The 13178-nt window shown below is 43.6% G+C and overlaps 1 protein-coding gene across 2 annotated transcripts in view; it reads left to right on the top strand.

Moving 5' to 3' along the window:
* The window catches only part of Ncoa5 (nuclear receptor coactivator 5), a 32508-nt gene extending 19632 nt beyond the window's left edge, over nt 1-12876 (top strand). The window contains exons 3-8 of one of the 2 annotated variants that reach the window (XM_005325242.5): nt 4059-4385; nt 5683-5819; nt 6740-6866; nt 8666-8865; nt 10213-10533; nt 11009-12876. In XM_005325242.5, coding sequence (XP_005325299.1) covers nt 4059-4385; nt 5683-5819; nt 6740-6866; nt 8666-8865; nt 10213-10533; nt 11009-11598 — 1702 coding nt within the window. In that variant the 3' untranslated portion in view covers nt 11599-12876. Of the gene's footprint in view, nt 1-4058; nt 4386-5682; nt 5820-6739; nt 6867-8665; nt 8866-10212; nt 10557-11008 lie in introns of both variants that reach the window. The other variant, XM_021726359.3, reaches the window with a different exon arrangement.
* The last annotated feature ends 302 nt before the right edge of the window (nt 12877-13178 follow it).

Consider the following 13178-nt stretch of genomic DNA (forward strand, 5'->3'; position numbering starts at 1 on the left):
TCTTTTCCCCCATGTGAATATCACCTCTCCTACATTTTCTGACAACAGGCAGTTGAGAGGGAATTAGTGGTTGTGTTGTGGAAGAACTGTAGATTCTTTGAGGGAAGGAGAGAGACTTGCTGTCTCAAAACTGGAAGCATGGACCCCGATTTTGCAAAAACAGGGTTGTAGTCAAACTGCAGGGGCGGGTTCTGGCAGGTAAGTAAAGGTTTTTAATTGATTCAAAAGAATAAGAACCATGGTATTGGAGATGTAGCTCAGTGGTAGAGTGCTTACCTAGCTTATGTGAGACCCTAGGTTCCAACCCAGCACCTTAAAGAAAAAGAAAAAAGGAAACCAAATAATAGCATTTACTGTCCTAAATCTGTGAATAACATGCTGTGACATGGTGTTCTTATCTGCCTCCCCACCACCATTTCCACCAGCTTCAGGCTTTGTGTGTGCTGGTCTGTGGTCTGTCAGGTTCATGGTAGTTCAGTCCTGATTGCCAAGAATACTTGAAATCTGATTCCACCTCTAATGACTACTTCTAACTGCTCCCTAAGGCAGGTTTATCCACTGATCATTAATAGTACAAAAATACTCCACAGTTGTCACTTTCTATTGGATCTACAGTGTTGGCCCACATTGTGTTATACATGTTAGGAGGATTATGTGACATAATAGGGGAAATTGAAAACTGTGGTTAGTCTGTACTTCATTCTGATAAAAACTGTTTAGCTCTCCTCATTTAAATCCTCTAATCTACCATATGGTTGCTCCCACAAATCAAGCATAGCAGTGAACCTAAAGACACATGACAAGACTACTTGCCTGTAGTCCCAGCTACTTGGGGCTGAGGCAGGAAGGTCACTTGAGTCCAGGAGTTCAAGACAAACCTGAGCAGCATAATGAAACTTTCATCTCAAGAAAGGAAAAACATACATACATATATTTCTTTTTTTATTTTTGAGATAAGAACTTCTCATGGAAGCAGAATAGATATTTAATTGTGTGTGCTATGTCCAGGAGGATGAAGTGAAGTTGAGATTTTCTGTGAAGCTAATGGCACTGTGATTAATGCCTTGTGTGATCATGGTAAATAATTGAAGTTAAACAAAATACAGTGCCTGCTTTTGAGAGGCTTTAGTTTAGTAGAATAATTCAAAACATTAAACATTTACTGAGCTCCATGCTGTGTCCTAGGGATACAAAGCCTTCCCTGTTTGGGAGGGATGCTATGTGGACAAGCAATGTGGTATTAGGTGATTTTGATGCTTTGTTAATATTGTAGTAGACTCACACAAACTAAAATGGCTACAGTGTCACTAGGCCATCAATGGGACCACCATTACATGCACAGCCCGTCGCTGACTGAAACCCATGTGGTGCATGACTAAATAAGAACAGATTGAAGTAGGTACTGGAGCAAGATGCAACATATTTATAGAGTATCTGCTGTGGCCAGACATTGTTATACATAAAGAAGAATCAAACATAGTCCTTGTCCTTGTGGAGCTTGCGATTTAGTAGGGCAGAGAGACATTAAGCAAATAATAGATAACGTCAATTTGTGGTAAATGAATAAAAATGTGCTTGGGGGGTTGCAGATGTAGCTCACTGGTAGGATGCCTGCTTAGCATGCAGGAGGCACTAGGTTCAATCCTAGCACCACAGAAATAAACACCAAGTGCTTGAAAATTTTCAGGGCACAGGAAGAAGGGATATTTCCATGCCAAGACCTGGAAAGTAAACCTGGGTTCATTCCTGTTGTTCAAGTAATAGAATCAGGAAAGATCTGGGCTAGTTGTAGATGGAAATTTAGTATCGCCCAAAAGTGGTGAACTAGAGAGAGGGTGTGACAGGGTTGGAACAGATCGGAACCAAGACTGAGCAGGACCTTTCTAGCCTTGGTAGAGATTTGAGGTTGCATTCTAAATACTGTGAGAAATCAGTGAAGGGCTTTTGCCTATTTGAATGATCAAATAGAGTGATCTTTCTGAAGGAAAATCAGAAAAAAGGCAGACTTAGCAAGACCCTAAAAGACACTTTCCAAAACATGTCGGGTTGTAGTTCAGTGGTACTGCACCTGAATTCAATCCCCAGAATCAAAAACAGAACAAAGAAGAAAGGAAAGAGCAGGAATGGGAAGGGTCCTTTCAAATGTTCTTCCTGTGGTTTGGGGAATGAGATGATTATGAGTTGGCTTTCAGTAGAACCAGTGAGTTAAAAGTGGGCAGAACTGATGCCAACCGCAGAGAACAAATGAACAGAATTTGGAAATGTGGATAAAGAGTGCACACAGTTTTAGGCAAAGAATAGCATCTATTTTCTTGGCTTGAGCAATAAAGTAGTTAAGATGTGCCATTTACTGAAGTGGGCATTCCCTGGAGGAATAACCTAAGTTTTTTTCGGGGGAGGGGGTGAGGAGGGATCAGAATTCAGGGCAGGTTTTATGGAGGAGGTAATCTTTAAAGTGGGTCAAACACTAGAGTTGTTAAGTGGGGAAAAAAAGTTCAAAATAGATAAAAAGTGCTCCGAGAGTTAAGCAGGAAGAGACCTCAGCAGTTATTAGGGAGGTTTCTTTCTTGAGAGACCCAGAACATGAATTTACCTGTGGGGATTGGATGGCACCTGGACTGGTCTAGGAAAAAAAACTGCAAGTAGGGAAACCATATGAACAAAAAGTAAGATACGTTATATGAATGAAGTCATGAGAACAATTTAAGTAGAACAGGAAGATTGAGCCAGGAGAGAAAAAAGAGGTAATAGAAAGGAACACAGTTTATTTTTTTTTTCAATAGGGGTGTCCAAGGGCTTAGAATTTAAGCTGAGATTGTAAAAGGTGAATATTGGCATTATAGGATGGTTAGTATGATGTTTATATGTCAAATGAATTAAAATAAAATTGGGTTTTGTTTTTTGGAAATTTTTATTAGAGCCAGCATAGAAGTAAGGGCTTCAGTTGGATTTACAAATCTAGAGGGAATGAAAAGAAAAAGTGAGGGGCTGGGGTTGTGGCTCAGTGGTAGAGCACTTGCCTAACATGTGCAGGACCCTGGGTTCGATCCTCAACACCACATAAAAATAAAGGTGTTTGTTCATCTACAACTAAAAAAAAGAGAGAGAAAGAGTGAATAGGACTCAGGTGACTTGATGGGAATAGGGGCGGGGAGAAACAAAGTTAACTTTCAAGAACTTAAGCCTTAGTAACTGGGTAGTTGCTTTTTGGCCAAAGTGAATAAAGTTGGGAATGAGACTTAATTGAAGTAGAAAACTTTTGGTTTGAATTATGTTAGGGATGGGTTTACAGTGGAGTAAAATGTCTCCTGAAGAAACAGAGTCAGAGCAGGTCAAGTGTATTTGTGATTTCAAACACTGTTTAAAAGCAAAACCTTAGGCAAAAAGAAATCAGATTCTATATAAACACTTAGATTAAGAAAGACCGCTATTATGTAGTTCTGCAAAGAAGAGAAACTGATTGTTCTTGATTCTTTGTGTATAGTATTATGCTTGCTTTTTTTCCCCTCAGTTTGATTGTCTTGCTATATATTTTAAGTGAGGTTTTCTGTACTTTAACAACAACTTCTTTTTTCACTTTGTATGAGATTTTGCTGTTTGTTATACAGTACAGTAAGTGTTGGCCCTTACTCTATCCCTTCTACTTTTTTCCCCCTGTAAAGTCTCTTTTGAACAAATCCAATGGGAGAAAATAGATTTGGAGGAAAAGCACTTTCACTTTGAAAACCCATTGAAATTGAGATTGAAATAACAATTGGCATATGCAAGGAATATCAAATTACTCCCTAAAGCCTGGTGAATACTAATACCTCAGTCAAAAGTTTTGGCTTTTGATTATTCATTCTTCCTTTGATGTCATAAAATCTTTTGAGATTCTCGAACCTTCTAAACTAGTTGCTGACCAGAAGGGTCAATATCCTTAAAATTTAGTCATATTCTGTTTATCATCCGTGTTTTAGGGAAAGGCACTAGAGGGTGGGGGCTTCCTTCTGTAAAGAGCTGAAGGGTTGGCTCTCTGCAGTCTCTTTGTCTTAGCATCTTCTTACTACCTCCCACAGGGATCCCTATGGCTTTGGAGATAGTCGAGATACAAGGCGTGATCGATCTCCAATCCGAGGAAGTCCAAGGAGAGAACCCAGGGATGGCAGAAATGGCCGGGATGCCCGTGATAGCAGAGACATTCGAGACCCCCGAGACTTGCGGGACCACAGAGACAGCAGAGACATTCGGGATCACAGAGACAGCAGAAGTATGCGAGATGCTCGGGACATGAGGGATCTTAGAGACTTTCGTGACCTAAGAGACTCTAGGGATTTTCGAGATCACCGGGACCCCATGTATGACAGATACAGAGACATGAGAGACTCCCGAGAGCCTATGTACAGGTACTTACATGGCTACCATGCTTCCTTTTTGTTAACAGCCTTTGTGTGTTTTGCTGAATTAAGTGACAGCTCTATAAAGGCAATGACTTTATCAGCCTTGCATTTTCTGAATATATCAAGTATAGACATGGTGCTGGTGCTCAATAAATTTTGCTGAAATGTGTGAATGAATGATTAGTTATGCTTAGTGACTGAATCTGGATTTTTCTAGGTCCTGAAAACAGAAAAAAGTATAAAGTTGTTGGCAAGGCAAAAACCCAGGGAGGAGATACACAAATAGCCAATAAATATATGAAAAGATGTTCCATATCATTAGTCATCAGGGGAATGAAAATGAAAGCCACAGTGAGATACCACTTCATATTTACTAGGATGGTTATAATAATTTTTTTTATGTGTGTGTGGTACTGGGGATTGAACCCAGGGCCTCCTGCATGCGAGGCAAGCACTCTACCAACCAAGCACTCTACCAACCAAGCACTCTATCCCCAGCCCCACATAATAATTTTTTTATACAGAAAATTACTAGTATCTTCAAGGTATGGAGAAATTGGAACCCTCTTACATTGCTGGTAGATGTGTAAAATGGTATATAGCCCCTGTGGGGAAAAATTTGGTAGTTCCTCAAAAAGTTAAGTATAAAATTATCATGATTCATTAGTTCTATTCCTGAGTATATACCCAAAGGAATTGAAAAGAGAGCCTCAATTATACATGAATGTGCATAGCAGCACTATTCATACAAGACAAAAACTAGAATCAATCTAAATGACTATCAAGAGATGAATGGATTTTTAAAATGTTATAGATACATACAGTGGAATATTATGTGGCTATAAAAACTCATGGAGTTCTGATATATGTTAAAACATGGATGGCCCTTGAAAACATGCTAAATGAAACAAGTCAAACATACACACACACACACACAAAAAAAAAAAAAAAAAAAAAAAAAATTCCCAGTTATTGTATGCTTCTACCTATATGAAATATCTGGAATAGGCAAATTCATAAAGACTGAAAATAGATATTACCAGGGGCTAGAGAGAGGGAGGAATAGAGAGTTACTGCTTCATGAGCAGAATTTCTGTTTGAGGTGATGGAAGTTTTGGAAATAGATAATGGTAACATTTGTACAACATTGTAATTCCACTGGATTCTACACTCAGAAATGGTTAAAATGGCAAATTATTATTATATATTTACTACAACTTCTAGGTCTTAAAAATTTTTCTAAATCTGATTTTTGCATATAGGACAGAATTTTAACTTGGTGAAAACTTCCCTAACTTTTCAGGAGAGAAGGCTCTTATGATCGATACCTGCGGATGGATGACTATTGCAGGAGAAAGGATGACTCTTACTTTGACCGTTACAGAGACAGCTTTGATGGACGAGGCCCTCCTGGCCCAGAAAGTCAGTCTCGTGCAAAAGGTAAAGTAGCAGAAACAGTCTATTCCTAGTACTATGGTAAAACACTAAAAAGACACTAATAACCAATACCCCAGTTGAAAGGGGGCTAATACATAGTTGGGCAGGCAGGTCATTAAAAGAAATAAAAATAGCTTGTTAATGTTTAGAGAACATTCAGTTTGAAAATAATTTTTAAGTTCAAATTAACACCATCATCTGGGTCATACATCAAGAAATACAAAATTCCAGAAACGAGAAATGAACGTAAGATTGGAGCAGAAAACATTAAATGCTTGCTTTTGTGTTCATTGACTAGCTATGACTGTCTGGAATATTTATACAAAATGGGTTTTTGTTTGTTTCTTTATCATTTTTACCTGATCACATCTCTCTTTTTTAGGTAAAGACAACCTTGGGTCTGTTTGTTTGTTTGTTTATTTATTTATTTATTTAATTTTAGAAAAAGCATAAAGGGTTTATTTAGTGAAAGGAAATATGTCCCAGGGGAATGTGGAGTAAGCTGTCTCAAGACAGGAAGTGTATTTTTCTCAATACACCTTTTTTTTCAGTGAGCTGGGTGTAGTGGCAGCGCATGCTTGTAATCCCAGAGATTCAGGAGACTGAGGCAGGAGGATCAAAAGTTGGAGGCCAGCCTCAGCAGTTTAGAGAGACCCTTAACAACAAGACCCTATCTCAAAATAAATACTACAAATTTAGGGCTGGGGTTGTAGCTCAGTGGTAAAGTGCACCTGTGTTTAATCACCACTACCAAAAAAAAAGTCTGTGCCTTTTAATCTATTTCATTTTTAAGAACTTAATAGTAAAAAAATATATATTATTATTTTTAGGAGGTAGATGTAAGAATTAATTTAGAGAGTCCTCTGGCTTATTTTTGTAGAAGGATAGTCCTTATTTTAGATTTCCCTGGTGGTATCTTGCAGAGCGTTTGAAACGTGAGGAACGGCGTAGAGAAGAGCTTTACCGTCAATATTTTGAGGAAATCCAGAGACGCTTTGATGCCGAGAGACCTGTGGATTGTTCTGTGATTGTGGTCAACAAGCAGACTAAGTAAGACCCCTTGGATACCTCTCCCTAATGAGGAGATGGGTCAGAAGAAAAGTTCAGGCTCCTGCTTAGCTGCTTACCCACTGAACTTGGGCTTGCCCACTGAATTCTGGTATTGTTATGAGCATTAGCCAGAGTTCTTTGAGTTGTAGGTGACAGAAAACTCAATTCAATCTGCCTTAAATCCAAAAGGGAAATTTTTGGATTGCTCAGCTGGGAAGTTCAGACATGGCCTCATCCATGGTCATACTGTGTCATCAGGACTGGTCTCTGGTTGGCATCTTGGCACAGCTTCCTCAGTGTTTCCATTATTCTCATGCAGGTTTTCTACTAGAAAAGGCAGACTAGCTAGATAAGTGTTTTCTGAGCTTAACAAGCCCTTTGAAAGAGAGCTTCATTTTCCTGTGCTACTACCTAAAGTCCTGGATTATTCTCATTAGATTGGCCTGGCTCACTTTCCCCATCGCTGATCTTGTCACTTTGGCCAGGGGTATTAGAATGCCATGTCTGTACCCACCCTAAAGCTGGAGGTGGGGTTAGAGCCATGTGAACTGAGAGTGGGAGAGGGAGTAGGTATTAATCAAGCAAAGCAATAGTTCCCCTTCTGTGGGACAGTCCCAAATCCCTAATACTTTGGGAAGCACATGTCTGGGTTTTCCAACCAAAACTGTGCCTGCTTTGTGAAGGGCCCTGGCCTTGCAGAACTGTTAGATGACCATGTTAGCCAACCCAGAATTGATAGCACAGCTCTGTTTCACCTCTACATTCTCACCTGGGAAGAGGCAGAGCCGAGAAACAGAAAGAGAGATGGCAGCTTGCAGTCTCCGACAGTAGCTGTGTTCCCTTTCCCCAGTTGGTTAGTAAATAACATCATGTATTTTCTAGTAGTTTGGGGTTAAAGAGCTAATTTCAAGTCAGTGACTAGGGAAATAGGTGTTGAGACACCAAGCAGCAGGCAGAGTTCACAGGCTCTGGGCAACTTTGTTCAGAGATAAATGCTGCTTTTACTGTAGCTTTTTCTGGATAATACATGATAATAATAGCTGTCCTTTTCTGAGCACCTACTTTGTACTACCCCATGCTAGGTGCTTTTCGTAAATTATTTTTAATCTTCACAGTAATCATGTTATATGTGTATTCCTTCAGCAAGTGTAGATACTAGGTTCAAGGTCTGTAATAGCAACAATAAGCAAACACACAGCCCTTTCCTCTTGTGGATCTCACAACCTGTTTGGAAAATGAAGAAAAAAATATGTGGGTGATGAGAAAAGAAGAGACTATCAGAGATCTAATTAAATTGGAAGGAAAGTAAAGGAACGTAGGAGCTGGGCCATATTATTACTGTTTCATTGGTTAAAAAAAAAAATCTGAAATTGGTTAAGAGTTTTTTTCATTGGATTTACTTAAACATTCACAATTGTGCAAACAAATGTTGGGGCTGGGATTCAACTTTTTAGCATGAACGCCTGTGTTTTCCCCACTGTTATGCAGACTGCCCAAAGGCAGATAAGTGCTGCAGGTCTTAGGCAGCAGGATGAGCTAAGGAAAGACCACTGGACTAGAGAATCAACAGAAGTGTATCAAATACTGGACTACTGTCAGATTCCTCTGTGACCTCAAGTAGGTCACAGTCATTCTGGAAAAGCCAGTGGAAGGAGGGTGGTCTAGATCCTTGGAACCTCAGTGGGGAATTGCGGGTAGAATTTGAATTCTCTGCAGGCACATGTGCAGCTAAAGTGCAACAGTGTGCAGACTGAGAGTTGGTCAAGAAGCACTCACCTGGATCTGGTTTACTCTTGCAGAGATTACGCTGAGTCTGTGGGGCGGAAGGTGAGAGACCTAGGCATGGTGGTGGACTTGATCTTCCTCAACACAGAGGTGTCCCTTTCTCAAGCCTTGGAGGATGTTAGCAGGGGAGGGTCTCCTTTTGCTATTGTCATCACTCAGCAACACCAGATTCATCGTTCCTGTACAGTCAACATCATGTTTGGAACCCCACAAGGTATGGAGACCCAAATAGGCCAGAATCTCAGAGGGCACTTGTTAGCACTTTAATTTTTCTATGCCTAAGAAATAGATTTTGGGCAAATGACTCACGTATCAGCTCAAACACAGTAGGCCCCCTTCCTAAGTTTAATGCCTTAGAGGAGACTTGCATATCATTTATTAGTCTTATTTTCTCAGCGATACAGTTCTGAGTCTTCTTTCTGCTTAGCCATTAGGTGTATGTAGTAAGTATGCTGGCAAATATTTAATCAGCTCTGAGGTAAGAGGGGATAGTCTGTAGCATTTGTTGATTTCTATGGTGTAAATACCCCTGGTATGTCCCATTTCAAGTCATGAAGGTGAAGCACTGAAAGGAGAGTTGGAAAGAAATGCACCCATTGAGCTCTGGCCCGTGAGATCTGGCTCCCGCAGATCTCTGGTGCACACTGTGCTGAAATGCAATAGAATCCTTGCTTTCACCCAGCGCTCTAATGGGAACAGAGACTATCACAGACAGGATCCTGGTACTGTGCTGGAGAAGTGAGTAGGTGGGCTGCGAGGACAGGGAAGAGGTTCTGACCCCTAGATGCCCTTCAATTCCTTCTCCAAAGTAGCTTTTAATGCTTTGATACCCAAGTGTGGAGACTTAGCTAGCTGTGCCCTACTCAGGGCTCTTACAACCTGGACTTTCCCTTTCCCCCCACACCCAGGATCTCTCTTGGCCAGACTAGCTGTGCTCATAGCCTCAGAATATGTTGGGATCTCTGGTGAGTCAGTTGTCTCCACAGAACAGTCCTCAAGATGTGTGAGGACAGTTAAGAAAGTTCTGAGACATCTTCTCTCCATCCTGCAAAGTCGTTGCCCACTGGTAGAGTGCGAGGTTATTTGAGGTCACAATTTGATCTTAATCCATGACTTTTGAACTGATGAATTAAGAAACAGTAGGCCAGCTCTGTCCTGAGGTGCACAGTGGAAAGCCAGGCTTTACAGAGGGCTTTTTGGCCTCCTGCTGCTGGTCTCGAGGCTGCCGGCCTGCCTCCCATGGTTACTCACCACATGGTCTGTTTGAATCTGTGGGAGGCTGTCATGTTTCTTTGGGTTTTACTACCAGTCTGTGATCTAGGAATTTCCCCAAAGAAAGAGCTCTATACAAAGGTGGGCATTCCCCACCAAAGATAGCCATTCCCCTCTCCTCTCCTCCCCTCCCCTCCCCCCCCATCCCACCTCATCCCAGTCTCAAGGCTTTTTGTCATCAAAATGGTTTTCTTGCTAGTTTGAGGCTAGGAAAGGCTTGGTAGAGTACAGCAGGTGGGCACTCAGATCTGTCATAGGAGAAAATAACTCATGTCGTTCCCTCCTACAGAGCATCGCAACATGCCCCAGGCAGATGCCATGGTACTGGTGGCCAGAAATTATGAGCGCTACAAAAATGAGTGCCGCGAGAAGGAACGTGAAGAGATTGCCAGACAGGCAGCCAAGATGGCTGATGAAGCCATCCTCCAGGAAAGAGAGCGAGGAGGCCCAGAGGAGGGAGTGCGCGGGGGGCACCCTCCCGCCATCCAGAGCCTCATCAACCTGCTGGCAGACAATAGGTACCTCACTGCCGAAGAAACAGACAAGATCATCAACTACCTGCGAGAGCGGAAGGAGCGGCTTATGAGGAGCAGCACCGACTCTCTGCCTGGTGAGCTACGTGGCAGGGCCGAGGTGAAGTTCTGACTCTGCATTTCTCTAATCCCCAGGCTCTGTTGGGAGGGTGTCAGCCCAGGGCTCCCTGGGTGGGTGAGGGAGACGAACCCATCCCTTGGGTTCTCTCACGGGCCATCCATGCTAATTTGATTAACGATAAAAACTTTAAGATTCAAGTACTGAATTCTGACCCCTGTGATGCACTGAGGTGGGCTAGTATTGCCGGCTCCCTGGTAGTCAAGGTGGATGCCACTCTGACCTTTGCTTTTTTCCAGTTTTCTTTGGAAATGGGGCTATTGTCTGTAAATAGCACATGTGTACCATGAAGTGGCCCCTTTGGGAAATTGATGTCATTGTCTATGTATCATGTGATGATGTGATTCAGTGATTGTTTTTCTTCCCTGGGCTGCTCGGCCTCCTGCCCTTGGGGGGTACTTTCAACCAGATGCTTCCCTCTTTTTGTCTTCCAGGCCCGATTTCCCGCCAACCACTCGGGCCGACCTCGGGTGCCTCGCTGAAGACACAGCCAAGCTCCCAACCGCTCCAGAGCGGCCAAGTGCTCCCCTCTGCTACACCCACTCCAGCTGCACCCCCCACCTCCCAGCAAGAGCTTCAGGCCAAAATCCTCAGCCTCTTCAATAGTGGCACGGTTGCGGCCAATAGCAGCTCCGCATCCCCCTCAGTTGCTGCCGGAAGCACCCAGAACCAGAATTTTTCCACAGCAGTGAACAACCAGCCTCAGCAAAGATCACAGGCCTCTGGCAATCAGCCTCCAAACATTTTGGGACAGGCAGGATCTGCTCGGAACATGGGCCCCAGGCCTGGGGCTCCTTCCCAAGGGCTGTTTGGCCAGCCCTCCAGTCGCCTGGCACCTGCTAGCAACATGGCTAGCCAGAGGCCCATGTCATCCACAGGCATCAACTTTGACAATCCAAGTGTACAGAAGGCTCTGGACACTCTGATCCAGAGTGGCCCTGCTCTCTCTCACCTGGTTAGCCAAACCACAGCACAGGTGGGGCGGCCCCAGGGCCCCATGGGATCTTACCAGAGGCATTACTGAGGCTAAATTGTTCAACCATCCCTAGTCCCCTCCTCCCCTGGCCTCCTTCCACTTCATTCTAAATAGAGTTGTTTGGAGGATGTTGTCTGCGGCTCCAGGTCTGCACCGAGTGTCATGAGTTCCTACACCTGCGCTCTCTTCTGCCCAAGGCTGTGGCTTACTCCTCACAGAGTCAGAGCTTATACTGCATTTGGGGGTGTATCTTTTTTTGTTTTCTGGTAGAAAATATCTCTGGGGTCACCAAGTAGTCCAGGCGTCTGGGCTATTTATATTGATGGGGCTTCCCTGGTTCCTCTGTCTGTCGGATTTGTGGATGAAAGGAAGAAGCCACATCAGAGCTGGCATTTGTCATGACAGTAGCCACCACCTTTGCTTATTTTGATCCTGCCTAGTCATGTCCTCCTTGTACGTGTTGACCAGAGCTGGAGCTCCTGCCAGAGTTCACAGAGAAGCCGCCTGGACTTGGCAGGCACAGTGTCGTCACCATGCGCCATCCCATGTGAATGGGATCCTGCTCGAGGCTCAGATCAGCACCCGGCCGTGAGGAGGAGCCACAGAAGGAAGGTCTCCTGCCTGCAGCAGGGGGATGACCAATTGGAAGTTTTGGGGGCGATACTTGTTTCTTGTTTTGTTTTCATTTTGGAGGATCCCTAGGGGAGGACTGAACAGCTCCAGTCACCAGCAGTTTGGCATTAACTCTTCCCCCAAAACATCTCTGTCAGCACCTCCCTCTCCAGTGGCACTCCAGGGAGTGGATCTGAGAAGGCAGCTTGGACTCTGGCAGTGGATCCCATCGTTTCAGTGATTTGTTTTGAGAGTTTAGCTCAAAAACCCAGGCTGTTGTTTTCATCTGCCTCTTGTTCTGTTTCCTGAGCAGCAGGAAGCAGGGACCATTTCGATGTCATACTGTTGGTAGCTGGACATGTTCTCGATGCAGACGGTGTTCGTAACCTTTGAGCCAGAGTGAGATGTTGGAGGGCCTCTGGCTGCTGCTCTGAATGGAGCCGAAAGAAACCACCCTCTCCCTGGGGCTGTGCCCACCCGAGCCCCGTGGATCGTCTCCAGGGGCCTCTGGCAGGGCTGAGGGCAGAGACTTCAGCTGAGTCCCTGCCAGTGGCTGAGCAAACAGTGGTTTCAAAACTCAAGGTCCCCAAATGACAGCATTTTATGTTCTGACCCGTTTGTGTTATATAGTGTTTTTTTTTTTTTTTCCTTTTTGGAACTCTTGTGTTGTTAATAAAATGAATGATTACTTTTTAATTAAAATGAAAAAGTCAACACTGTGTTCGTCTTTCTTGGGTGTCGATGGTATCTGCAGCACCTCTTTGCAGGGCACTTTTTCCGGGGTTAGAAGGTGAGGAGCCCCTTCCTTGAGGACTCTGGTCTGCCACTGCTTGTCCTCCACTTAGGGTCAGGCCTCAAAACCTCTTCACCCTGCCGGAGCCTGAGTTTCTACACCTGCTCTCTCTCCTGCCAAGTCCCACGGCCTCTCTGTGCAGCTCCCCTAGTGAGAAGCTGTCCCGATAGTTCAGGGCAGAAGCCCACTGGCTAGTTATGCCGTTCAGCATCCTGCTTCTGGC

Source organism: Ictidomys tridecemlineatus, chromosome 5, assembly GCF_052094955.1.
Source record: "Ictidomys tridecemlineatus isolate mIctTri1 chromosome 5, mIctTri1.hap1, whole genome shotgun sequence".
NCBI classification, from domain to species: Eukaryota; Metazoa; Chordata; class Mammalia; order Rodentia; family Sciuridae; genus Ictidomys; species Ictidomys tridecemlineatus.